This window comes from Bombina bombina, chromosome 5 (assembly GCF_027579735.1).
Source record: "Bombina bombina isolate aBomBom1 chromosome 5, aBomBom1.pri, whole genome shotgun sequence".
Taxonomy (NCBI): Eukaryota; Metazoa; Chordata; class Amphibia; order Anura; family Bombinatoridae; genus Bombina; species Bombina bombina.
Window position 1 is genome coordinate 471,773,025 of NC_069503.1, and position 27,558 is coordinate 471,800,582.

The 27,558-nt window shown below is 38.0% G+C and overlaps 1 protein-coding gene across 1 annotated transcript in view; it reads right to left on the reverse strand.

Annotated features, from left to right (window-relative positions):
• The window catches only part of SLC12A7 (solute carrier family 12 member 7), a 468,927-nt gene that overhangs the window by 165,085 nt on the left and 276,284 nt on the right, over positions 1–27,558 (reverse strand). The window contains exons 7-12 of the mRNA XM_053714358.1: positions 26,851–27,092; positions 25,360–25,568; positions 16,566–16,733; positions 7,194–7,292; positions 6,271–6,328; positions 5,780–5,954 (exon numbers count right to left, since the gene is read on the reverse strand). Of these exons, the coding sequence (XP_053570333.1) occupies positions 5,780–5,954; positions 6,271–6,328; positions 7,194–7,292; positions 16,566–16,733; positions 25,360–25,568; positions 26,851–27,092 (951 nt within the window). The remainder of the gene's footprint in view (positions 1–5,779; positions 5,955–6,270; positions 6,329–7,193; positions 7,293–16,565; positions 16,734–25,359; positions 25,569–26,850; positions 27,093–27,558) is intronic.

Here is a 27,558-nt window from a genome sequence, read left to right on the forward strand (position 1 = left end):
CTGGTGATGATCCCTGTGAATGGGAACATGGAGATATACGTCCTTGAGGTCTATGGTCATCATGAATTGACCTTCCTGAACCAATGGAAGGATGAATGAATAGTTTCCATCTTGAAGGATGGAATCCTGAGAAATTTGTTGAGGTATTTTAGGTCTAGGACGGGACAGAAAGTTCTCTCCTTTTTTGGAACCACAAAGAGATTTGAATAGAATAATTGTCCCTGATCCTCTACAGGAACTGGAACAATTACTCCCTGGGAGGCTAGGTCCTCTACGCAGTTTAAGAAGGCCTCCCTATTTACTTGGTTTGAGGATATTCTTGACAGGAGAAATCTGCCTCTTGGAGGGCAAGACTTGAATCTTATTCTGTAACCTTGGGATGCTATGTCCACAGCCCACAGATCTGGGACATCACATATCCAAGCTAGCTGAAAAAGAGAAAGCCTGCCCCCCCCCCCCCACTTCATCCAAAATTGGACCCTTCATGCTGATTTAGAATCAGTGGAAGGCTTCTTGTTTTGCTTCCCCTTATTCCAATGCTGCCTGGACTTCCAAGAGGACCTGGACTGGTCTGGAAGAAGAGGCGGAAGACCTCTGTTCTTTAAAGTTGCGAAAAGAACAAAAATTAGAAGTCGGTTGACCCTTAGGTCTATTCTTCTTGTCCTGAGGTAGGAAAGATCTCTTTCCACCCGTAATCTCTGAAATGATTTCCGCCAGACCAGGACCGAATAGGGTTTTACCTTTATAAGGTAAAACCAAAAGCTTGGCTTTTGAAGAAAAATCAGCCGACCAAGATTTTAACAACAGAGCTCTGCGAGCTAGGACAGTTTAGCTAGACATCTTAGCTCCCAGTCTAATTACCTGCATGTTGGTATTGCAGATAAAGGTATTGGCTAATTTAAGAGCCTTGATCCTATCTTGGATCTCCTCAATCATAGTCTCTTCTGATATCATATTAGACAGGGCATCGCACCAATAAGATGCTGCACCCGCAAATGTAGCAGTATTTGCCGCAGGTTGCCACTGTAATTCTTGATGGATGTAAATCTTTTTTTAAGTAAGCCTCTAGTTTCTTATCCATGGGATCCTTAAAGGAACAACTATCCTCTATAGGAATGGTAGTTATTTTAGCTAGGGTAGAGATAGCTCCCTCTACTTTAGACACAGTGCACCATGAGTCACAAATGGAGTCAGCAACAGGAAACATCTTTTTAAAAACAGGGGAAGGGGAAAAAGGAACCCCTGGCTTATCCCATTCCTGAGCTATAATTTCAGACATCTCGTCTAAAACAGGAAAAACATCTACAGAAGAGGGAGAATCAAACTCTATTAAGTTTAGTAGACTGTTTAGGGTTGACAGGAACCGAAGGTTCAGAGTCGTCCAAAGTAGCTAGAACCTCCTTCAGTAGCAACCAGAGATGTTCAAGCTTAAATCTGAAATTAACTTCTTCAGATTCTGAAGATTTTTTTCCCCCATTGTCCCAGAATCGGAGATCTCATCCTTCAGAAGCTACTGAAGTATCCTCATCAGACACTTCACAAAGGTTAACTAGGGCAGATTTAGAGGGGTCATAAACCTTACTAGCAGAAATATGTTAAGATTTCCTCTTACGCTTACCCGAAGTAGGGAAAGCAGATAAAGCTGCAGATACCGTAGAAGTTATCTGTGCAGCAAAATCACCTGGCAAACACCCCCAGAAGGCTGAGAGGAACCGCAGGGCACTGCATGTTAAACCATTAAGGCTTGGGACGATTGAAGAGAAAGCTGTGGCATATCCTGAACAGCATTATCCTGAGAAACAGATGGCTCAGAAGGGAGTAATTTATCCTTAAATTTTAGAGTCTTAGCTAAAAATGAGGAACAAAATTGCATAAGCAAAACAATTTGGGCCTCTAAACATAATAAACATTTATCCAGAGAAACAGAATCTTGGTCTGTGTCCATAGCTGGAATGGTATCTAATAATAAGGAGAAAAGAGGAGGGTAATCCCTCAAAGCGTGTAACGCTAAAATACTAACATTTATTTAAGACTAAAAACACACCTCTAAACCTCAGCCTGACTGAGGTGTCCTACCATAACTGGTCCAGAAGCTGACACTAGTAATAGAAGGGACTCTCCAGCAGGATTCCAAGACGATATCGTCAAAACACAGCCACCACAGAATGAAACTCACTGAACTAACGCCGCTCCGCTCTGCATTTGCAAACGAAAGATCGGGTAGTCACGTGAGCGGCAGCAAAAGAAACTGTGCCACAAACTAAAGGCGCGCGCTTCTAGCGATGAGTAAATAAATAAAAAAGTTTTATACCATAAAGCATATTTACAATATTGAAATAAAAAGGACGAGCCTCAAGCATTTTCCATTATTACCCCTTCAGCCAGTCCCCTTTGTCTCTTATCACAAAAACAGTGCCTGCAAACTGCCCATAGAAGTACCCTTAATAAAAGGATAAAATATGTCCTATATGTGATCCAGTGGAGAGTTGCCTTAGCCTTCAGTACCTAGAAGACAAAGACACTTACCGGAGGATCCGGCTGTCGAGCAGAAAGACAGCTACTAAGGTGTGACAGAACACTGAACTCTCTATCAGGGACCTGTAGATAAAAAAACTGAGTAACCAACTCTGGTTTTCTACAAAGGGGTAGCAATGGTGTTAGAAGTAAAGCAAAGACAACCTTGCTGCCATCTAACTGCTAAAAGCCACCATTACTCTTACTAAAGAGATTGAGGTGGACACAGCTAGACCCCAATCCTTGCTTGCAAGGAAAAGTACCCATTAAAGGATTAAATATTTTCAGACATCATCTTCGCACATCCTCCATTGACAGAGGCAAAGAGAATGATTGGGGATAAGGGTAAGGGAAGTTACACGTAACAGCTTTGCTGGGGTGCTCTTTGCCTCCTGCTGGCTAGGAGTTAAATATCCCTCTAGTAATTGGAATGACGCTGTGGACTCTCCATGCCATAGGAAAGAAAAATATTTTTTGTTTATAAAATTTTAAATTAACCCCCTTTACTCTCGTAATACCTTACCCATAGTACTCCTAGCTAGCCAGTCTTTTTTAATTTTTTATTTATTCTGCCTTTGTGAAGATGATCAATGCAGCCTATCAGAAGCTGTGACACTCTTCTATTGAGACTGAAGGCAGAAGCTCACAATGCCTTATATCAGCAAATTAAGTGTCAGGTCTCAATACAGCAGAAGCTGCAACTGAAAGGTAAGAAGCACTTTTTTTTTTACCTTTTTTTTTTAACCCGTCTGCAACCTCAGAAGCTGCAGATGTCAAACATACTGGACTCTTTCATCCAGGATGACTGACAAGCCCTGCTCTCATGCACTAGGTTGTGTGAGAGCAGGGACGGGCTGCATTTGCTTGTGCAATGTTAAATTCCGGCAGTCAATGCTACACCTGAGGTCCCAGAGGCATGCTGTTTGGAAACCATGTCTACACACACCATGATAAAATGATTTTGAAAGTATCAGTCTCACCAGGAAGAGTATTACAGATGATGATTGGCTGTAGTGCTCTTCTTCAAGATGGAGGAAAACCCCCTTAAAAATAATGGATGCGGAGCTGATCATAAGTTATGGCAAAGGGTGGTCGATTTAAAAAAATAGATTAATACATATTTTCATGCAGGCTTGCTATAGGCTACCATCAGAAACTTATTATGCACTGTGTTTCAAAACATTTTCAAAATGGGACATAAAAGTCAATGGTGAAGACAAACTCAGTGTATAGAAAAATTTCAATAAATGTGCACTTACAGAAATATATTTAGCATCTTTCTTAATTTATTGTGCAACTAGTAACCAGAGGATGGCAGTAGGATCTCATTTTTGAAGAAAAAAAAATCATTAATATATGAACAGAACAAAACGGATACAAGCTTTTAAAACTAAAGAAAGATTAATATTATGAATACGTTAGAAAAAGCTTTACTAATATAACATACACTTAAAAATAATGTTTACACAGAATATTTGTCCTATTTATGTTGAATGTTACCAAATCATAAAGGGACATTAAAGGTCTCCTAAACCCATTTTTTTCATGATTCAGATAGAGCATACGATTTTAATTTACTCCTATTATCAATTTGTATTCATTCTCTTGCTATCTTTATTTGAAAAGCAAGAATGTAAACTTAGGAGACGGACCATTTTTGGTTCAGCACCCTGGATAGTGCTTGTTTATTGGTGGCTAAATGCACATACCAATCAACAAGCACTATCCAATGTGCTGAACCAAAAATGGTCTGGCTCCTTAGCTTAGATTCCTTTATTTTTTAAACAAAGATAGCAAAATAATGAAAAAAATGATAATAGGAGTAAATTAGAAAGTTGCCTAAAATTTCATGCTCTGAATTATGAAAGAAAAAAATTTGGGTTTAGTATCCCTTAAATAGTAAATATATGCTAAACAGAATGATATACTGAAAACAAAGATTAGCTTAAAAATTATAAGCAGACTTTTTTTTTTTTTTTTTTTAAATAAGTTGTTTTAAACATTGAGAAAAATAAGAGTAAAGTTTCAGTGCCAATAAAGCAATGGGAGCTGCTTATAAATGGGCCTCTAGAATGTGCATCAAATGCCTGAGTGGAGTATAATAGAGTCCAGTCTGTTTAACTACATATAACTAATACTTTTTATATCACAATCTGACAGCGTTTTATTTCCTTTAAAGGAACTTTCCAGTCAAAATTTAAATGCACATAGATGAATTACATCTCTGAAGAGAAACACATTTGTAATATACATGTATTGGCAATAATGCTTCTATTAAAAGTTATAACTGTTGCACGTGAAGCATAGCTAGATATTCTCAGTGCACCAGCATTTTACATACTGCAGCTGCTCAGAGAGCCAGTGGGGCTTGTACCATGTCAGCAATTAACAAATTAAGTCATTTCCAGATGGTACAAGCACCTTAGGCTCTCTGATCAAGTGCTGTGTTTAAATTGCTGGTGCACGGTGCATACTTAAAGGGACAGTCTACACCAGCATTTTTATTGTTTTAAAAGATAGATAATCCCTTTATTACCCATTCCCCCGGTTTTGCATAACTAACACAGTTATAATAATATACTTTTAACCTCTGTGATTACCTTGTATCTAAACCTCTGCAAACTGCCCCTTTTTTCAGTTCTTTTGACAGACTTGCAGTCTAGCCAATCAGTGCCTGCTCCCAGATAACTTCACGTGCACAAGCACAGTGTTATCTTTATGAAATATGTGAACTAACACCCTCTAGTGGTGAAAAACTGTTAAAATGCAATCTGAAAAGAGGTGGCCTTCAAGGTCTAAGAAATTAGCTTATGAACCTCCTAGGTTAAGCTTTCAACTAAGAATACCAAGAGAACAAAGCAAAATTGGTGATAAAAGTAAATTGGAAAATTGTTTAAAATTTCATGCTCTATCTGAATCATGAAAGTTTATTTTTGCCTAGACTGTCCCTTTAAATACATTTTTTGAAGCAGCTATAGCTTTTATTAGAAGCATTTTTGCTAAAACATCTATATTAAAAAATGCTTTTATTCAAAATGGAAATGTATTCATGTGGATTCCAATTTTGGCTGGAATATCCCTTTAAGTAAGATGGCCAGGGTGCCTATATTCAAATGGGGTTTTTGTGTCAAAAAAGGGGAGTGGGAAAGAAAGAAGACCTAGAAATATAAGATGGAAATAGCTTTCAGTATTTTACATTGCACTTGTGTATTTTGTATATATTATTTAGACGTTAGATTGTTTAAATGAATGTATTGTACGTTACCTGAAGGAAAGGCACTATTCCATCTCTAGCAATAGCCTGCAGCAGGCGTGGGGCACCAGTCAAACTCTGAAGACCAGCACCACAGGTGGAAAAGAATGAACCAATAACAATGACCCACGGAGATGGCCACGCTAAAATACCAATCACCAACTGACCACTAACTGCTGCACCAAATCTGAAAATGAAACAATCATATTTGTAATAACTAATTTTTATATTTCTGAGAGATCAAATGCTATTCCACCTAAGTCTGCTTAAGTTTTAATGTAGGTAAGACTCAGTATTTTCTATAACCGTGATACAATATGGGATAATAGTTTAGACTTCCTAAACATTGAAGTGGACATCAATACTTTTTAGTGAATTTGGATTTATAGAGTGCTCTCACAGTTTTACTATATTCCACCTTTTTTTTTTAAATCTTAAATTGGACATGTTTTTAATAAAATGGTTATCAGATTCTAGTAGTTATTTTCAAAATATAAACTCACTTGTCTCGTAAAAGTACACCTTCAATACAGGCACCAAACAGAACTACGCAGGAAAGATCTGTACGTTTATTAAGGAAAATGTCAGATTATATGCAATTGCTGGAAAATTTTGGCAGTCAAAAATATAACCAAGCAAAATTAAAAAAGTGAGAGTTTTAATCCAATCCATGTTGATTCCCTAATGCAAATTATTCCCCAGAATATTGTAGACAACAAAGCAAGGTCAAAGTTGCGTATTTAAAAAATAATAATAAAAAAATAAATAAAAAATAGTTACATAATTTTCTGTGGGCACATTGCTTATTTTTTTTCAAAGCAGTAAAAACATTTTTGCCTGCACCTTTAACCAAAGTTAAACATGGTGCCATATTCATGTAAAAACTAAATTACATCATAATTTACATTTTTTTTGCCCATTATTTCAGTCCAAAGTTATGTTGGACAAATACACAAAACCATGTATGCTGCTGCTAAGCATACGTAATATGATTTTTAACAAAGTATACAAAGAGAACAAAATAACAGAAGTGAATTTAAAAGGGTTCTAAGATGGCATGCCCTATCTTTATCATGAAAGATTATGTTTACCTTGTAAGTCCATTTAGCAGATACGACAACTGCTTCCATCATGAAAGAAAACAAAAAATCACAACTGATTTTGTTTTTATTCTGTAATAATCTTATTTATTTAACAACTATAAAAAATGATACGGAACATAATATAGTTGTGTTGACATGATTCACATTTATATGTTACTATTATTAATCAATAATAAATAAAAATATAAATACATAAAAATAAATTGCTATGGAATGGGGATACACTTCAACAATCAAATTAGTTCCCTGCAGAGCTTTACAAAGTATTCAATATCACTTTTGTTGGTTATAGTCATGGTTACTAGAAAAATCCTAAAGGATACATATAAATGATGTTGTTGCAATAGCCAAAATGGTTCCAGTTGGGATAGACTTCTGAGCATCCTTTAGGTCCCCAGATCTGTTGGATCCAGCCATGATACCTTAAATAGACATTTAACAGAAAAGTATATTCAATCAACAGTGACATTATTGAAACCATATTTCTGTATAAGAACATTGTGTGTGTATATAGATATATATATATATATATATATATATATATATATATATATAAAAATATATATAAGATTTATACATGTATTATTCTCCAAGTATTTAAGTAGTGATGTTAAGGAAGAACAGTATGACGCAAAACCATGGTTTAAATTTACTACAAATCAATATTATATTTGAAATTTTAACAAATCTCATAAAGCGGTGGGGTTATAACTTTATGCTACTTAGAGTTAAATAGAAATTGTCCAAAAGTCTTTTAGATATCTTATCCCCTATAAAAATCCATACTCTTTGTTGTTGCTTTAGTTCAAATCCAATCCAGGACCAGTGTTCCCTCTAAAGCCAGTTTTGTGTGCTGTCCAGCAGTCAAACAGTTAATTAGAGAACCATACCTTGCATTTAGCATTGTGCAGTGTTTACTGATTGCAGGGTGCGGTTACCTAATTAACTGGTTCACTGCTGGACCACACACAAAACTGGCCTTAGAGGGAACATTGTCCAGGACCCACTTACACTGAAAAAAATGGATTGTTCACAACAGTAACAGAAGGAAAATTTAAATAAAAGACAATAAAGGTGAGTTAGATTAGTTATCTGCATATGAAGAAATTGATTTATCCTAAGCATACAGGTTTTCATATTCCCTTAAATTGGTTTTCCATGACTTGTTATATCAGCTGCAGAGTATAAAATGTATGAGAAATTGCTTCTTTAGGTTTATTATTGTATATGAAATAAAGCTGTTTTTGCTTTTTGAAACCACATTAAAATGGGCTGCACTTGCAGGGAAAGCAGATCTTCTTAATTTATCACTTTCTATACACACGCATGCTGGCGAGAACAATTAAAAATGAACATTACTTATTTTTATCTTAACTGGGAGTGTGAGCATTGGCTATATAAAAGCTTTGTAATCATAGCCAGCAGAAGAAATTAAAAGGAACATGAAACCCAAAAAGTTTGTATCATGATTAAGATAGAGCATACAATTTTAAACAATTTTTCAATTTACTTATATTATCTAATTTGCTTCATTCTCTTAGTATCCGTTATTGAAGGAACAGTAATGCACTACTGGGAGCTAGCTGAAATTCAATGACAAGAGGCATGGTACATCTACCAATAATTTCAACAAACGATACAAAGAGAATGAAACCAATTTGATAATATAAATAAATTGTAACGCTATTTAACATTACATAATCTGTCTAAATCATGTGAGAAAACAATTGGGTTTCATATCCCTTTAAGCATAGAAACGGTATAAGTAGCTAAAGCTTAATTATCTCTTTCAAATGCAGAAATAAAAGGTAAATTAACTATTTGTAAACACGTTTATACACTCCAGCGGGTTAACTGGATCATTAGGAACAAATAAAGGGGAGAACATTTTTTGGTTAAACTGTCCCTTTAAGGAATGGATTAAAGGAAATGCTATTTGATTACAATAAACATAAGGCTGGAGAAACATCAGCAAGACTGAGTAGGTGGTTGTGTTGCATAAATGGTCAACAGAGAGTTAAATAAAAAAAAAAATGGTCCAATGTGAGGCTAGAGATTTGGTAAAGTAAGAACTCATCTAAAAATAAGGGACATAAACTACTCACAAATAAAGCCATTGAGAAAAAGAATCCTTGAAAGCCTTCTGCTATTTTCACCCGGACAAGAGTAGACAAAAAGAATACTTCAAAGCTCTAGCGACATAAAAACCAATCTAGAGCCACCTTTATTGTTCTACAAATATTGAAGCACCATAGTAAATACTACAAGAATGCAGCGCATTAGGAAAAACTAAGCAGAAGTAAACAAAAACAGAGATTCAGTCTACTCCATATTTGTTATTGTTTAAAAAGATAGATCAGGGGTCGCCAACCTTTCGAACCTCAGGGACCACTAAACTCACAATTTTGAATCCCGTGGACCACTCTAACATGATTTTTTTTTTTTAAAAGGTACAAACCTCTATAATGTGTGTGTGTGTGTATATATATATATATATATATATATATATATATATATATATATATATACACACACACACACACACTATATATATATATATATATATATATATATATATATATATATATATACACACACACATATACACACACACACACACATATATATATTTTTTTTTTATATACCTCCAACAAAAGCAGGCACTCACCGGGTTTGAAGTGGCAAAAAACTTTATTCCAACAGAGGTTCGTTTCAAACAACAGTCTGAGGACGGGGGAAAAACCCTGAAACGTCACTCTGTTGGAATAAAGTTTTTTGTCACTTCAAACCCGGTGAGTGCCTGCATTTGTTGGAGGTCTATGAAATATGTTGCTGAGCACCCCGGTTATAAGGAAAGTATCATGTGTGCTAAACTGCTGTGTATTGATTATATATATATATATATATATATATATATATATATATATATATATATATATATATATTTCTCTTGTTAAGTGTATCCAGTCCACGGATCATCCAATACTTATGGGATATATTCTCCTTCCCAACAGGAAGTTGCAAGAGTCCACCCACAGCAAAGCTGCTATATAGCTCCTCCCCTAACTGCCATTACCAGTCATTCTCTTGCAAGTCTCAACATAGATAGGAGGTCGTGAGAGTCTGTGGTTTTTTATACTTAGTTTATTTCTTCAATCAAAAGTTTGTTATTTTTAAATGGCACCGGAGTGTGCTGTTTATCTCAGGCAGTATTTGGAAGAAGAATCTGCCTGCGTTTTTTCTATGATCTTAGCAGACATAACTAAGATCCAGTTGCTGTTCTCACACATTCTGAGGAGTAAGGTACTTCAGAGGGGGAATGGCGTGCAGGTTTTCCTGCAAATAAGGTATGTGCAGTAAAATATTTTTCTAAGGAATGGAATTGACTAAGAAAATACTGCTGATACCGAAGTAATGTAAGTACAGCCTTTAAATGCAGTGAAAGCGACTGGTACCAGGCTGATTGATAGAGATATATGCTAAGGTATGTGCAGTAATATATTTTTCTAAGGAATGGAATTGACTAAGAAAATACTGCTGATACCGAAGTAATGTAAGTAAAGCCTTAAATGCAGTGATAGCGACTGGATCAGGCTTATTAATAGACATACATACTCTTATAAGAATGTGTTTTAAAACGTTTGCTGGCATGTTTAATCGTTTTTTAACATATGTTTGGTGATAAAACTTATTGGGGCCTAATTTTTCCACATGGCTGGCTTAAATTTTGCATAGAAACAGTTATAGGGAAGGTAATCCACAGCTCAGCTGTGGCAGTTTTGTTGTGTCTGTTTAAAAAAATGTCGTTTTTTTTTTTTTTATCTGTTTTTTGCATTAAGGGGTTAATCATCCATTTGCAAGTGGGTGCAATGCTCTGTTAACTTATTACATGTACTGTAAAAATTTCGTTTGATTTACTGCCTTTTTTCACTGTTTTTCAAATTTTGACAAAATTTGTTTCTCTTAAAGGCACAGTAACGTTTGTTATATTTGCTTGTTAACTTGATTTAAAGTGTTTTCCAAGATTACTAGTCTCTTTATTAGTTCTAACATGTCTAACATAGAGGAGGCTCTGTGTTTATTATGTTTAAAGCCATGGTGGAACCCCATTTTAGAATATGTACCAGATGTACTGATTTCATGTTAAACAATAAAGATCATTTTTTGTATTTAAAAACATTATCACCAGAGGATTCTGTCGAGGGGGAAGTTATGCCGACTAACTCTCCCCACGTGTCAGACCCTTTGACTCCCGCTTTAGGGACTCACGCTCAAATGGCGCCAAGTACATCAAGGGCACCCATAGCGTTTATTTTACCAGAGGATTCTGTCGAGGGGGAAGTTATGCCGACTAACTCTCCCCACGTGTCAGACCCTTTGACTCCCGCTCCAGGGACTCCCGCTCAAATGGCGCCAAGTATATCAATGGCGCCCATAGCGTTTATTTTACAAGACATGGCAAAGGTTGTGTATAATACACTGGCAGCAGTATTAGTCAGACTACCTGAAATTAAAGGAAAGCAAAACAGCTCTGGGGGTAGATACAGAGCATACAGACGCTTTAAGAACCATGTCTGATACTACCTAACAATATGCTTAGTCTGTGGGTAATATTTGTGACTCAGGGAAGATGATTTAACCTGATTCTGATATTTCTACATTTAAAATTTATGCTTGAGAACCTCCACTTGTTGCTCAGGGAGGCTTTAGCTGCTCTGAATGAATGTGTACAATCGCAGTGCCAGAGAAATTGTGTAGACTGGATAAATAATATGCAGTGCCGGTGTGTACTTATGTTTTTCCAATACCTAAAGAGGTTTACTAAAATTTTTCATAAGGAATGGGATAGACCAGGTGTGCCGTTCTCTTCCCCTCCTATTTTTTAGAAGAATGTTTTCTAATAGTTGCCACCACACGGGACTTATGGCAGACAGTTCCTAAGGTGGAGAGAAGAGTTTCTACTCTAGCTAAGCGTACAACTACCTCTGGCGAGGACTGTTGTGCTTTTTTAGATCCAATGGATAAAAAATGTTTATTCAACAAGGTTTTATCCTGCAGCCCCTTGCACGCATTGCTCCTGTCACTGCTGCTGTGGCATTCTGGTTTGAGTCTCTTGATGAGGCTTTACAGGCTCCATTGGATGAATATATTTGACAAGCTTAGAGCACTTAAGCTAGCCAATTCCTTTGTTTTCTGATGCCTTTGTTCCTTTGACTAGACTAACGGCTAAGAATTCTGTTTTTTACTATACTGGTGCGCAGAGCGCTATGGCTTATATCATGGTCAGCTGTCGTGACTTTAATAAATAAGCTACTTAACTTCCCTTCAAGGGGCAGACCCTATTCAGGCCTAGTTTGAAGGAGATTATTACTTATATCACTGGAGGAAAAGATCATGCCCTTCCTCAGGACAGGTCCAATTCAAGGGACAAAAAAGGCCTAATTTTCGTGCCTTTCGAAAATTCAAGGCAGGTGTGGCATCAACTTCCTCTAAGGCAAAATAAGAGGGAACTTTTGCTCAGTCCAAGGCGGTCTGGAGACAACCGGACCTGGAACAAAGATAAGCAGGTCAAGGAGCCTGCTGCTGCCTCTAAAACAGCATGAGGAACGGACCCCTATCTGGTAACGGATCCTATAGGGGGCAGACTTCATTCTTCGCCCAGGCGTGGGCAAGAGATGCCCAGGATCCCTGGGCATTGGAAATTATACCCCAGAGATATCTTCTGGATTTCAAAGCTTTCCCCCCCAAAAAAGGGGAGTTTTTGCCTTTCACATTTATCTGCAAACCAGATAAAGAAAGAGACATTCTTGCATTGTGTACGTGACCCATTCAGTTCCAATAGAGGAACAGGGACACAGTTTTCCTCAAATCGGTTTGTGGTTCCCAAGGAAAGGAAACCTTCAGACCTATTTTGGATCTAAAAGATCTTAAACAAATTCTTTAGAACTCTATCATTTAAGATGGAAACTATTCGTACCATCTTAACTATAATCCAGGAGAGTCAATAGAGGACTACAATGGATTTGAAGGATGCTTATCCTCACATTACGATGCATAAAGATCACCATCGTTTTTTCAGGTTTGCCTTTCTAGACAGGCATTACCAGTTTGTAGCTCTTTCCTTTGGGTTAACTACAGCCCCTAGAATCTTTATGGAGGTTCTGGGGTCACTTTGGCGGTCCTTAGGCCGCGGGGCATAGAAGTGGCCCCTTATTTAGACGACATCCTGATACAGGCGTCAAACATCCAAGTTGCCAAGTCTCATACGGACATAGTACTGGCATTTCTGAGATCGCATGGGTGGAAAGTGAACAAGGAAAGAGTTCTCTATCCCCAATATCAAGGGTTTCCCTCCTAGGGATTCTGATAGATTTTGTAGAAATTAAAATTTACCTGACGGAGTCCAGGTTGTCAAAGTTTATAAATTTCTGCCGTGTTCTTCATTCCATCCGCGCCCTTTGGTGGCTCAGTACATGAATGTAATCGGCTTAATGGTAGCGGCAAGGGACATAGTACCGTTTGCACGCCTACATTTCAGACCACTGCAACTATGCATGCTCAGCCAGAGGAACGGGGATTACACAGATTTGTTCTCCTGTTAAATCCGGACCAAGAAACCAGAGATTCTCTTCTCTGGTGACTATCTCGGGTCCATCTGTCCAAGGGTATGACCTTCCGCAGGTCAGATGGGACAATTGTTACAACAGATGCCAGCCTTTTAGGTTGGGATACAGTCTGGAACTCCCTGAAGGCTCAGGGATAGTGGACTCAGGAGGAGACCCTCCTTCTAATGAATATTCTGGAACTGGGAGCGATATTCCATGCTCTTCAGACTTGGCCTCAGTTAGCAACTCTGAGGTACATCATATTTCAGTCGGACAATATCACGACTGTGGCTTACATCAACCATCAAGGGGGAACAGAAGTTCCCTAGCAATGTTAGAAGTCTTAAAATAATTCACTGGACAGAGACTCACTCTTGTCTAAAAGCTATCCCTATCCCAGGTGTTGAGAACTGGGAGGCAGATTTTCTAAGTCGTCAGACTTTTCATCCGGGGGAGTGGGAATTCCCTCCGGAGGGGTTTGCACAAGATCAAGCAGGAGAGTGCTTTGGTGCTTTTGACAGCGCCTGCGTGGCCACGCAGGACCTGGTATGCAGATCTGGTGGACATGTCATCCTTTCCACCACGGTCTCTGCTTCTGAGACAGGACCCTCTACCTCAGGGTCTTTTCAACCATCTAAATATAACTAATCTGAGATGGACTGCCTGGAGACAGAACGCTTGATGTTATCAAAGCATGGCTTCTCCGAGTCAGTAATTGATACCTTAATACAGGCATAAAAGCCTGTCTCTAGGAAAATTTAACATAAGATATGGTGTAAATATCTTATTGTTATGAATCCAAGGGTTACTCATGGAGTAAAGTCTGGATTCCCAGGATATTATCTTTTCTCCAAGATGATTTTGAGAAAAGGGTTGTCAGCTAGTTCTTTAAAAGGACAGATTTCTACTCTGTCTATTCTTTTGCACAAGCGTCTGGCAGGTATTCTAGACGTTCAGGCATTTGGTCAGGCTTTGGTTAGAACCAAGCCTGTGGTTAAAAATGTTGCTCCAACATGGAGCTTAAAGCTGGTTCTTAAGGTTCTTCAAGGAGTTCCATTTGAACCTTTTCATTCCATAGATAACAAACTTCTATCTTGGAAAGTTCCTTTTTGGTAGCTATTTCCTCAGCTCATAGAGTCTCCGAGTTATCTGCGTTGCAATGTGATTCTCCTTATCTGGTTCTCCGTACGGATAAGGTAGTCCTGTGTACCAACCTGGGTTTTTACCTAAGGTGGTATCTAACAAGAATATCACTCAAGAGATTGTTGTTCCATTCTTGTATCCTAATCCGTGGTTCGTGTTTTAAAGTTTTACTTACAAACTACTACAGATTTTCATCAAACATTCGCCTTGTTTGTTGTCTATTCTGGACAGAGGAGAGGTCAAAGGACTTCAGCAACCTCTCTGTCTTTTTGGTTAAAAAGCATAATTCATTTAGCTTATGAGACTGCTGGACAGCAGCCTCCTGAAGGGATTACAGCTCATTCTACTAGAGCTATGGTTTTCACTTGGGCCTTTTTTAAATGTGGCTTCTGTTGAACAGATTACAAGACGGAGTCTTGGTCTGCGTTTCATACTTTTTCAAATTTAACAAATTTGATACCTTGCTTCTTCTGAGGCTATTTTTGGGAGAAAGGGTTTTTTACAGGCAGTGGTAACTTCCGTTTAAGTACCTGCCTTGTCCCTCCCATCATCCGTGTACTTTAGCTTTGGTATTGGTATCCCATAAGTAATGGATGATCCGTGGACTGGATACACTTAACAAGAGAAAACATAATTTATGCTTACCTGATAAATTTATTTCTCTTGTAGTGTATCCAGTCCACGGCCCGCCCTGTCACTTTAAGGCAGGTAATTTTTCCATTAAACTACAGTCACCACTGCACCATATGGTTTTCCTTTCTCTGCATGTTTTCGGTCGAATGACTGGTAATGGCAGTTAGGGGAGGAGCTATATAGCAGCTTTGCTGTGGGTGGACTCTTGCAACTTCCTGTTGGGAAGGAGAATATATCCCATAAGTAATGGATGATCCGTGGACTGGATACACTACAAGAGAAATAAATTTATCAGGTAAGCATAAATTATGTTATATATATATATATATATATATATATATATATATATATATATACACACACACATATACACACATATACATACACATTTTAAGAATTTTTTTTGGAATTAACTGAATGACAGAACTGAGAGAATACTTCCAAATTACAGATTAAGGGTGAGTGACAACTTTTAAACTGAAAACAGAGAGGTAGAAAGTGGAAAAAAAGAAATTTTAAAAGGACCACAAGACTTCCAAGTCACCTCCCCAGCTAGGAATTATTCAAAACTACTTCTGATCATGGACAGACGTTGGAGTCCTAAATTAAGTTTATATCAGAAAGCTCTCAATATGGATGTGAGCTAACCACGACTGATGTTACTGGCAATTACTAGAATACTGGTGGGATATGGCTGATCTGCTGGATGGCAATTACTAGAATTCAGGTGGAATGGCTTTGTGAAAATTAATTAATTGATAAAAAATAATTACTTTATTTAATTTTTAAAAAAAGAAGATGGAGGGGAGGAAGACAAACAGTGATGTAAGCCCATCTGATGGAATTAGGAAAACTACTACAAAGAGATAGGTAAAGGGAAGAAAATAAATGAAATATGAGAATAAAAGATAAAGATTTTATTTTTTTTAAATATTTTAATTCCACTATTTCAAGCCAAGACTATACCAACGTCTGCTGGCTTTAGAATGGAATCATCTTCCTCTGAGCAGCGCACCAGACAGGAGGAGTTAAGAATACAATCTAGCTATGTAAGTTCTGCAGTACTACCCAACATGCGCAGGGAGATTGTGATTTAACTCCTCCGTTGGTTTTCACTGATGTCCAGCCAGGCACTGGTTGGCGACCGCTGAGATAGATAATCCCTTTATTACCCATTCCCCAGTTTTGCACAGCGGTTATATTAATACACTTTTTACCTGCCCTATTACACAACCAATACAGTCATCATCAACATATTCAAACCACTTTGTTATGACAAATTAGTAATAATGAGTCTTATTGGCAATACTGAACCTGTTACAGATGGAAAGTATATTCCTACAAGCAATGTGAAGTAGGACATGATGTCTGTCAACACATAAGGCTGAAGAAATGGTTTGTATTCCTCCTGCATTACAGCAACTGAAGGTTGACTTTTTTCAATAATTGATGATTGTGCACTATAAAAACTCCAAAGATTCTCTATAAAGACAAATAATGTTTGAATTAACAAAAGAAAACAGAACAAATTATAAGTCACTAATAACACCTGGTTTGTCTAGGTCACTGGTTTTTAAACCTGTTCTCCATAACGGGCCACATTGTGAGGAGATCTGAACTAGAGCACAGGTGAAATAACCAGCTGATTAATATACTGTACATGGTTAAATATATATGCCTCTTAGCATAGGCTCACCCAATGTGCTCAGTTACTTCCAAGCACTGCCCTGCTGCTCCTTCAACAAAGGATAAAAAAATGATGCAAATTTGATGATATATGTAAACTGGAAAGTTGTTTAAAATGGTTCTCTTTCTTCTCTAGTCTTCAAGATTCAAAAAGATTATTAAATGGAAATGAAACCCACATTTTCTCTTTCCCAATTCAGATAGAGCTTACAATTTTAAATAACTTTCCAGTTTGCTTCAAAATCAAATGTATTGTTTTTTTGGTATTGTTTGATGAAGCAGCAGTAATTCACTAGTGGGAGCTAGCTGAACACATTGTGTTAACCAATGAAAAGTGGCATATATGTGCTGCCACCAAGCAACAGCTAGCTCCCAGTAGTGCCTCTCTGCTCCTGAGCTTACCCATGTATGCTTTTCAACAAAGAATACCAAAAGAAGGAAGTAAATTAGAGAAGTAAATTTGAGTGTTGAAAGTTGAAAAATGTTGGGTTTCATGTCCCTTTAACTCATTTATATGGCATAATAATGACCACAGTTATGGACAGCAACACTGTACAGAACTAAAGACCGGTGGGATTGGGAGAGGGGCTAAGTGTACCAAAATTACTATAACTTTTTTAGTTCCGATAATAAGATCCCCTAATAAAGAGAGGGTGCCGTTAGGACACGACTTGACTGGATGTATAGAATTGGGCAGGCTATCCCGTCCACCACCTGTATAGAGGCAGTTCACTAATTTACCTTCCTCTATCACATTACAAACATTTGGGTAACCCAGCCTTTGCTTTTAATCTTTTTAATTCATTTGAAAAATGCCAATTCATAGGTAGCAAATGCCAATTTTAAAACCTTATTAAATCTTATCAATGTATTGTACTATAGTTACCATAAAACATTCTTGAATAAAGAAAAAAAAAAGAAAAAAAAGAAGAACAGTTGATTGTTTCTTTACAAAATTATATTAACCGAATACATAATCTACTAATACAATTTATATGCAAAATATCTCTAAGACAAATTTGAAGTCAATTAAAAGTAGGGGGACTAGAAGAAGAAGAAAGAAAAAAATAGACCCACATCCTGTAATTTGACTACTAGCACTATATATAAAATAATCCACTGCTATTATGTCATGAAAAAACAGAATTTATGCTTACCTGATAAATTACTTTCTCCAACGGTGTGTCCGGTCCACGGCGTCATCCTTACTTGTGGGATATTCTCTTCCCCAACAGGAAATGGCAAAGAGTCCCAGCAAAGCTGGTCACATGATCCCTCCTAGGCTCCGCCCACCCCAGTCATTCGACCGACGGACAGGAGGAAATATATATAGGAGAAACCATATGATACCGTGGTGACTGTAGTTAGAGAAAATAATTCATCAGACCTGATTAAAAAACCAGGGCGGGCCGTGGACCGGACACACCGTTGGAGAAAGTAATTTATCAGGTAAGCATAAATTCTGTTTTCTCCAACATTGGTGTGTCCGGTCCACGGCGTCATCCTTACTTGTGGGAACCAATACCAAAGCTTTAGGACACAGATGAAGGGAGGGAGCAAATCAGGTCACCTAAACGGAAGGAACCACAGCTTGCAAAACCTTTCTCCCAAAAATAGCCTCCGAAGAAGCAAAAGTATCAAATTTGTAAAATTTGGCAAAAGTGTGCAGTGAAGACCAAGTCGCTGCCTTACATATCTGGTCAACAGAAGCCTCGTTCTTGAAGGCCCATGTGGAAGCCACAGCCCTAGTGGAGTGAGCTGTGATTCTTTCAGGAGGCTGTCGTCCGGCAGTCTCATAAGCCAATCGGATAATGCTTTTAAGCCAAAAGGAAAGAGGTAGAAGTCGCTTTTTGACCTCTCCTTTTACCAGAATAAACAACAAACAAGGAAGATGTTTGTCTGAAATCTTTAGTAGCCTCTAAATAGAATTTTAGAGCACGGACTACGTCCAAATTGTGTAACAAACGTTCCTTCTTTGAAACTGGATTCGGACACAAAGAAGGTACAACTATCTCCTGGTTAATAATTTTGTTAGAAACAACTTTCGGAAGAAAACCAGGCTTAGTACGCAAAACCACCTTATCTGCATGGAACACCAGATAGGGCGGAGAACACTGCAGAGCAGATAACTCTGAAACTCTTCTAGCAGAAGAAATTGCAACCAAAAACAAAACTTTCCAAGATAGTAACTTAATATCTATGGAATGTAAAGGTTCAAACGGAACCCCTTGAAGAACTGAAAGAACTAGATTTAGACTCCAGGGAGGAGTCAAAGGTCTGTAAACAGGCTTAATCCTAACCAGAGCCTGAACAAATGCTTGAACATCTGGCACGGCTGCCAGTCTTTTGTGAAGTAAAACAGATAAAGCAGAGATCTGTCCCTTTAGAGAACTTGCAGATAATCCTTTCTCCAAACCTTCTTGTAGAAAGGATAGAATCTTAGGAATTTTTATCTTGTCCCATGGAAATCCTTTGGATTCACACCAACAGATATATTTTTTCCATATTTTATGGTAAATTTTTCTAGTTACAGGCTTTCTAGCCTGAATCAGAGTATCTATTACAGAATCTGAAAACCCACACTTTGATAAAATCAAGCGTTCAATCTCCAAGCCGTCAGTTGGAGGGAAACCAGATTCGGATGTTCGAATGGACCCTGAACAAGAAGGTCCTGTCTCAAAGGTAGCTTCCATGGTGGAGCCGATGACATATTCACCAGGTCTGCATACCAAGTCCTGCGTGGCCACGCAGGAGCTATCAAGATCACCGAGGCCCTCTCCTGATTGATCCTGGCTACCAGCCTGGGAATGAGAGGAAACGGTGGGAATACATAAGCTAGGTTGAAGGTCCAAGGTGCTACTAGTGCATCTACTAGAGTCGCCTTGGGATCCCTGGATCTGGACCCGTAGCAAGGAACCTTGAAGTTCTGACGAGACGCCATCAGATCCATGTCTGGAATGCCCCATAATTGAGTTATTTGGGCAAAGATTTCCGGATGGAGTTCCCACTCCCCCGGATGGAATGTCTGACGACTCAGAAAATCCGCTTCCCAATTTTCCACTCCTGGGATGTGGATCGCAGACAAGTGGCAGGAGTGATCCTCCGCCCATTGAATTATCTTGGTCACTTCTTTCATCGCCAGGGAACTCCTTGTTCCCCCCTGATGATTGATATATGCAACGGTCGTCATGTTGTCTGATTGAAACCTTATGAATTTGGCCTTTGCTAGTTGAGGCCAAGCTCTGAGAGCATTGAATATCGCTCTCAGTTCCAGAATGTTTATCGGGAGAAGAAACTCTTCCCGAGACCATAGACCCTGAGCTTTCAGGGATTCCCAGACCGCGCCCCAGCCCACTAGACTGGCGTCGGTCGTGACAATGACCCACTCTGGTCTGCGGAAGCTCATTCCCTGTGACAGATTGTCCAGGGTCAGCCACCAACGGAGTGAATCTCTGGTCTTTTGATCTACTTGAATCATCGGAGACAAGTCTGTATAATCCCCATTCCACTGTCTGAGCATGCACAGTTGTAATGGTCTTAGATGAATTCGTGCAAAAGGAACTATGTCCATTGTTGCAACCATCAATCCTATTACTTCCATGCACTGCGCTATGGAAGGACGAGGAACAGAATGAAGTAATTGACAAGAGCTTAGAAGTTTTGATTTTCTGACCTCTGTCAGAAAAATCCTCATTTCTAAGGAATCTATTATTGTTCCCAAGAAGGGAACTCTTGTTGACGGGGACAGAGAACTTTTTTCTTTGTTCACCTTCCATCCGTGAGATCTGAGAAAGGCTAGGACGATGTCCGTATGAGCTATTGCTTTTGACAGGGACGACGCTTGAATTAGGATGTCGTCCAAGTAAGGTACTACTGCAATGCCCCTTGGTCTTAGAACCGCTAGAAGGGACCCTAGTACCTTTGTGAAAATCCTTGGAGCAGTGGCTAATCCGAATGGAAGTGCCACAAACTGGTAATGCTTGTCCAGAAAAGCGAACCTTAGGAACTGATGATGTTCCTTGTGGATAGGAATATGTAGGTACGCATCCTTTAAATCCACGGTAGTCATAAATTGACTTTCCTGGGTGGTAGGTAGGATCGTTCGAATAGTTTCCATTTTGAACGATGGTACCCTGAGAAATTTGTTTAGGATCTTCAGATCCAAAATTGGTCTGAATGTTCCCTCTTTTTTTGGGAACTATGAACAGATTGGAATAAAATCCCATTCCTTGTTCTCTTATTGGAACTGGATGTATCACTCCCATCTTTAACAGGTCTTCTACACAATGTAAGAATGCCTGTCTCTTTATTTGGTTTGAGGATAAGTGAGACCTGTGGAACCTTCCCCTTGGGGGTAGTTCCTTGAATTCCAGGAGATAACCTTGAGAAACTATTTCTAGCGCCCAAGGATCCTGAACATCTCTTGCCCAAGCCTGAGCAAAGAGAGAGAGTCTGCCCCCCACTAGATCAGGTCCCGGATCGGGGGCTATCCCTTCATGCTGTTTTGGTAGCAGTGGTAGGCTTCTTGGCCTGCTTACCCTTGTTCCAGCCTTGCATTGGTTTCCAGGCTGGTTTGGGTTGTGAAGTATTACCCTCTTGCTTAGAGGATGCAGAATTAGAGGTTGGTCCGTTTCTGCGAAAGGGACGAAAATTAGGCTTATTTTTAGCCTTAAAAGACCTATCCTGTGGGAGGGAGTGGCCCTTTCCCCCAGTGATGTCTGAAATAATCTCTTTCAAATCTGGTCCAAATAATGTTTTACCTTTGAAAGGAATGTTAAGCAATTTTGTCTTGGAAGACACATCCGCTGACCAAGACTTTAGCCAAAGCGCTCTGCGCGCCACGATAGCAAACCCTGAATTTTTCGCCGCTAATCTAGCTAATTGCAAAGCTGCATCTAAAACAAAAAAGAGTTAGCCAATTTAAGTGCTTGAACTCTGTCCATAACCTCCTCATACGAAGATTCTCTACTGAGCGACTTTTCTAGTTCCTCGAACCAGAAACACGCTGCCGTAGTGACAGGAACAATGCATGAAATTGGTTGTAGAAGGTAACCTTGCTGTACAAAAATCTTTTTAAGCAAACCCTCTAATTTTTTATCCATAGGATCTTTGAAAGCACAACTATCTTCGATAGGAATAGTAGTGCGTTTGTTTAGAGTAGAAACCGCCCCCTCGACCTTGGGGACTGTCTGCCATAAGTCCTTTCTGGGGTCGACTATAGGAAATAATTTCTTGAATATAGGGGGGGGAACAAAAGGTATGCCGGGCTTTTCCCACTCTTTATTTACTATGTCCGCCACCCGCTTGGGTATAGGAAAAGCGTCGGGGGGCACCGGAACCTCTAGGAACTTGTCCATCTTACATAATTTCTCTGGAATGACCAAATTGTCACAATCATCCAGAGTAGATAACACCTCCTTAAGCAGTGCGCGGAGATGTTCTAATTTAAATTTAAATGTCACAACATCAGGTTCAGCTTGATGAGAAATTTTTCCTGAATCTGAAATTTCTCCATCAGACAAAACCTCCCTCATGGCCCCTTGAGATTGGTGTGAGGGTATGTCAGAACAGTTATCATCAGCGCCCTCTTGCTCTTCAGTGTTTAAAACAGAGCAATCACGCTTTCTCTGATAAGTAGGCATTTTGGATAAAAGATTTGCTATGGAGTTATCCATTACAGCCGTTAATTGTTGCATGGTAATAAGTATTGGCGCACTAGATGTACCAGGGGCCTCCTGTGTGGGCAAAACTGGTGTAGACACAGTAGGGGATGATGTAGTATCATGTTTACTCCCCTCATTTGAGGAATCATCTTGGGCAATTTCATTATCTGTGGCATTACTGTCCTTACTTTGTTTGGACACTATGGCACAATTATCACATAAATTTAAATGGGGAGACACATTGGCTTTCATACATTTAGAACATAGCTTATCTGATGGTACAGACATGTTAAACAGGCTTAAACTTGTCAACAAAGCACAAAAAACGTTTTAAAATAAAACCGTTACTGTCTCTTTAAATTTCAAACTGAAAACACTTTATTACTGAATATGTGAAAAAGTATGAAGGAATTGTTCAAAAAATACCAAAATTTCACCACAGTGTCTTAAAGCATTAAAAGTATTGCACACCAAATTCAGAGCTTTAACCCTTAAAATAACGGAACCGGAGCCGTTTTTAAATTTGACCCCTATACAGTCCCAGCTATATGCTTTGCTGAGACCCAACCAAGCCCAGAGGGGAATACGATACCAAATGACGCCTTCTAGAAGCTTTTTTAGTGATTCTTAGATCCTCACACATGCATCTGCATGCCTTGCTCTCCAAAAACAACTGCGCAGTAATGGCGCGAAAATGAGGCTCAGTCTATAACTAGAAAGGCCCCCAGACTAAAAAAGGTGTCCAACACAGTGCCTGCCGTTTTTTAAACGTTCCCCAAGATTATAATGCCAATTATTAGCTAGAATCTGCATAATATGCCCCAATAAAGCAATCGTTTTAGCCCATAAAAATGTCTACCAGTTTTTAAGCCCTTTTTTAAGCCCTTTATTCTTTTATGTTTGACTAAGAAAATGGCTTACCGGTCCCCATGAGGGGAAATGACAGCCTTCCAGCATTACATGGTCTTGTTAGAAATATGGCTAGTCATACCTTAAGCAGAAAAGACTGCTAACTGTTTCCCCCAACTGAAGTTACTTCATCTCAACAGTCCTGTGTGGAAACAGCAATCGATTTTAGTTACTGTCTGCTAAAATCATCTTCCTCTTACAAACAGAAATCTTCATCCTTTTCTGTTTCAGAGTAAATAGTACATACCAGCACTATTTTAAAATAACAAACACTTGATAGAAGAATAAAAACTACATTTAAACACCAAAAAACCCTTAACCATCTCCGTGGAGATGTTGCCTGTGCAACGGCAAAGAGAATGACTGGGGTGGGCGGAGCCTAGGAGGGATCATGTGACCAGCTTTGCTGGGACTCTTTGCCATTTCCTGTTGGGGAAGAGAATATCCCACAAGTAAGGATGACGCCGTGGACCGGACACACCAATGTTTGAGAAATGGTACATTAAACCTGAAACAGAGATATCAGAGTCTGTAGGGCCATGCTTTTATAACTGGTATAAATAACTGCAACGTCCATACAAAACACTCATATGTCGCCCCCTAACAGCCCTAGAAATATGTCACAATACGCAGCATTTAAAAGGTACACTCTCCCGTACCTATAAGATGTTCAGAAAGTACCAATCAAAAGATCTCCCATCATATACTAAGTAACGGGAAATGAGCTCAAATCCCTAGTTGCCGAAAAAGATTGGATTTTAAACAAATGAGCAAATTTACATTCTCAATAGCTGGGTTGGAGATGATTATGAAGTTATTAAGCAGATTGTATATTAAAGGGACACTGAACCCAAATTGTTTCTTTCATGGTGCAGATAGAGCATGCAATTTTAAGCAACTTTCTAATTTACTCCCATTATTATTTTTTCTTTGTTCTCTTGCTATCTTTATTTGAAAAATAAGGCATCTAAGCTATTTGTTTTTCTTCAGAACGCTGGACAGCACTTGTTTATTGGTAGGTGAATTTATCCACCAATCAGCAAGAACAACCCAGGATGTTCACCAAGAATGGGCCGGCATCTAAACTTACATTCTTGCATTTCAAATAATGATACCAAGAGAATGAAGAAAATTTGATAATAGGCGTGAATTAGAAAGTTGCTTAAAATTGCATGCTCTATCTGAATCACGAAAGAAAAACATTGGGTTCAGCGTCCCTTTAAGCCAGACTAGGGGTTATACACCCTGGCACCTGAGCCTCCTGCTGGAGGGGTTGCGTGGGTACATATTTACTTAGCTGCTGGAACTCTAACTTGCAGGGTATAGAAAAAGTTTTATCTATTACTTTTCATAAATATTCTTTAGCATTTATATTTAAAAGTTTCCTAAAATCAAATTTGTTGTGATCCTGTCTCTTTTACATTGATATTAGAGAAATTCCATTTTATTGCCACAAAAATCTAGATGATTACGTCTCTATGTGTTTTATTTGGGAAGACTATATCTCACACATTGATTAATATGAATCGCTTCTCCTTTCTAAATAGATCATTGACTTGATAACTTTATTAAATGTTTGTTTACCTTATTTGAGATCTCTGTGGAAATCTAGACTTTGATAGAAAGGTGGTAGGGAAATCTTTGCTACTGTGCTTACACACAGTATATACACAATTTTCTCTGCAAGCACTCTTGAGCAGTTGGAACTAGTGTATACTGTGATAGATCTTGGTGTATCCTGTGTTATTTATCAATTGTTACTTTAAAATATTTTAAAGAAGTTTTAATAAAAAAAAGAAAAAATATTTATTAAAGTTTTAAATATGTTACATTTATTCATTAGAGCTTACCAGCAATAACGCCACTAGCAACTCCTGGAATTCCTTGGATTTCAGTAACATTATTTTCCTTAAAGTACTCATCACAAATAGTGTAGTTACTGTCTGAACAGAATCTGTTCCACATGTTTGTTGGCACTGATTCATTATTTACAATAAGAAATTTGGCACAAACATCATCTTTTTTCATTGACAATGTACGATTTCCAAGAAGGCAAATACTGTAAAACAACAAATAAACAAATCAGAATAAGTACGCGTTTAAACAGGGTATTATGTGCAGCCCCAGCTCTCAAGAGCTGTATACCATTTAACATTTTGTAAGGTGCACAACTAAAGGGACAGTATACTGTAAATGTAACTTTTTATTACTTAAAGAGACACTCTACACCAAAATGATTATTGTTTAAAAAGATAGATAACGCCTTTACTACACATTCCCCAGCTTTGCACAACCAACATAGTTACATTAATATACTTTTTAACCTTTAAAACTCTAAATTTCTGCCCGTTTGTAAGCCACTACAGACAGCCTCTTATCACATGCTTTTTTATTACCTTTTAACAAGAGACTGCTAATTCATGTGTGTCATATAGATAACATTGTGCTCTCCTGTGGAGTTGTGCATGACACTCCACTAATTGGATAAAATGCAAGTCAATAGATAATACATAAATAGCCATGTGATAAGGGGGCTGTCAGAAGAGGCTTAGATACAAGGAAATCACAGAGGAAAAAAGAATATTAATATAACCATGTTGGCTGTGCAAAACTGGGGAATGGGTAATAAAGGGATTATCTATCTTTGTAAACAATACACATTTTGGAGTAGACTGTCCCTTTAACTATCCTGCAGCCCTATGGGAGTTTTGATTTATTCTGCTGGATGTGTTTACATAGGTTTGTCAATAGCCTACACTTGAGTATAGAAACCTTTAGTATAGGTGGGGATACCACAGGCTAATTTGGTTATTTCAAATGCCAAAATAAAGGTAAAGGAGATATTTGTAAACAATTTAATACACTCTAGCAGGCAAAATGGATCATTGGGAACAATTTAAAGGGGAGAACAATTTTGGGTAAACTGCCCCTTAAATGTTTGGTGAAAGAGAACAGTAAAGAAGCAGACACATATTTATAAAATATAAACAAAGTGAGAAAGACCATTTGCATTTAAAATAAACAAAGTGTCATAATCTAGAAATCTAGAAGAGATGACGAGGATGTTACATGTGAAGAAAGCCTCTTCTTTATACCTCAAGAAAAGGTACACATAGTTCTCCTATAGTTCTCAATGTCAGCAAAAAACATCTACAGCTTATTTGAAATTGAAACTAAATGCTTTTGCATTGTCTTTTTAGAATACATTGGTTGATTATGCTATTCTTCTTTTCTTTTCTATTATGAATTGAATGATAATTAAAAACAAACAGTTAAGAGAAATGTATTGTAATAAACATTTTAACAGAACAAAAGAAAATAAAATTATACAAGTTACTTACGGAAAATTTGGAGGCTCAAATGCGGATTTGATAACCCCTGCGTAAATAGCCATAATAGAGAGGATCACACAGGAAAGGAACACAAGAGCAAGCTTGTTGACATATTTAACACCAACAAACACCACTATGGCCATTATGGCAATGATGCATGTTCCATAGACTCTCATGTTGTTCAACATGGCTTCCTGGTCTGCTTTATCAGATTCCATTTTAAAGATGGCTGCATTTGGCGAAATATAAGTCTACAATGAAAATAAAAACGAAAGTTAAACATTTATTTCATGTCATTTTTTGTTTTGTTTTATACTGTTCCTTATTAATTTATAAAGGTTAAAGAGACACAAAACTAGTCCCTGGAAAACTCAACATTACTTAACTTTAACTGACAGCAAAAAAAAAAAGTTTTGTTAAAGGGACAGTCAACACCAGATATTTTGTTGTTTAAAAAAATAATCCATTTATTACCCATTCTCCAGTTTTGAATCACCAACACAGTTATAATAATACATGTTTTACCTTTGTAATTACCTTGTATCTATGCCTTTGCAAACTGCTCCCTTATTTATTTTTTTAATTTATTTTTTTAGACTTGCATTTTAGCCAATCAGTGCTGACTCCTAGGTAACTTGAACCAACGCCCTCTAGTGGTGAAAAACTGTCAAAATTCATTCAGATTAGAGCATATGAGCCTACCTAGGTTTAGCTTGC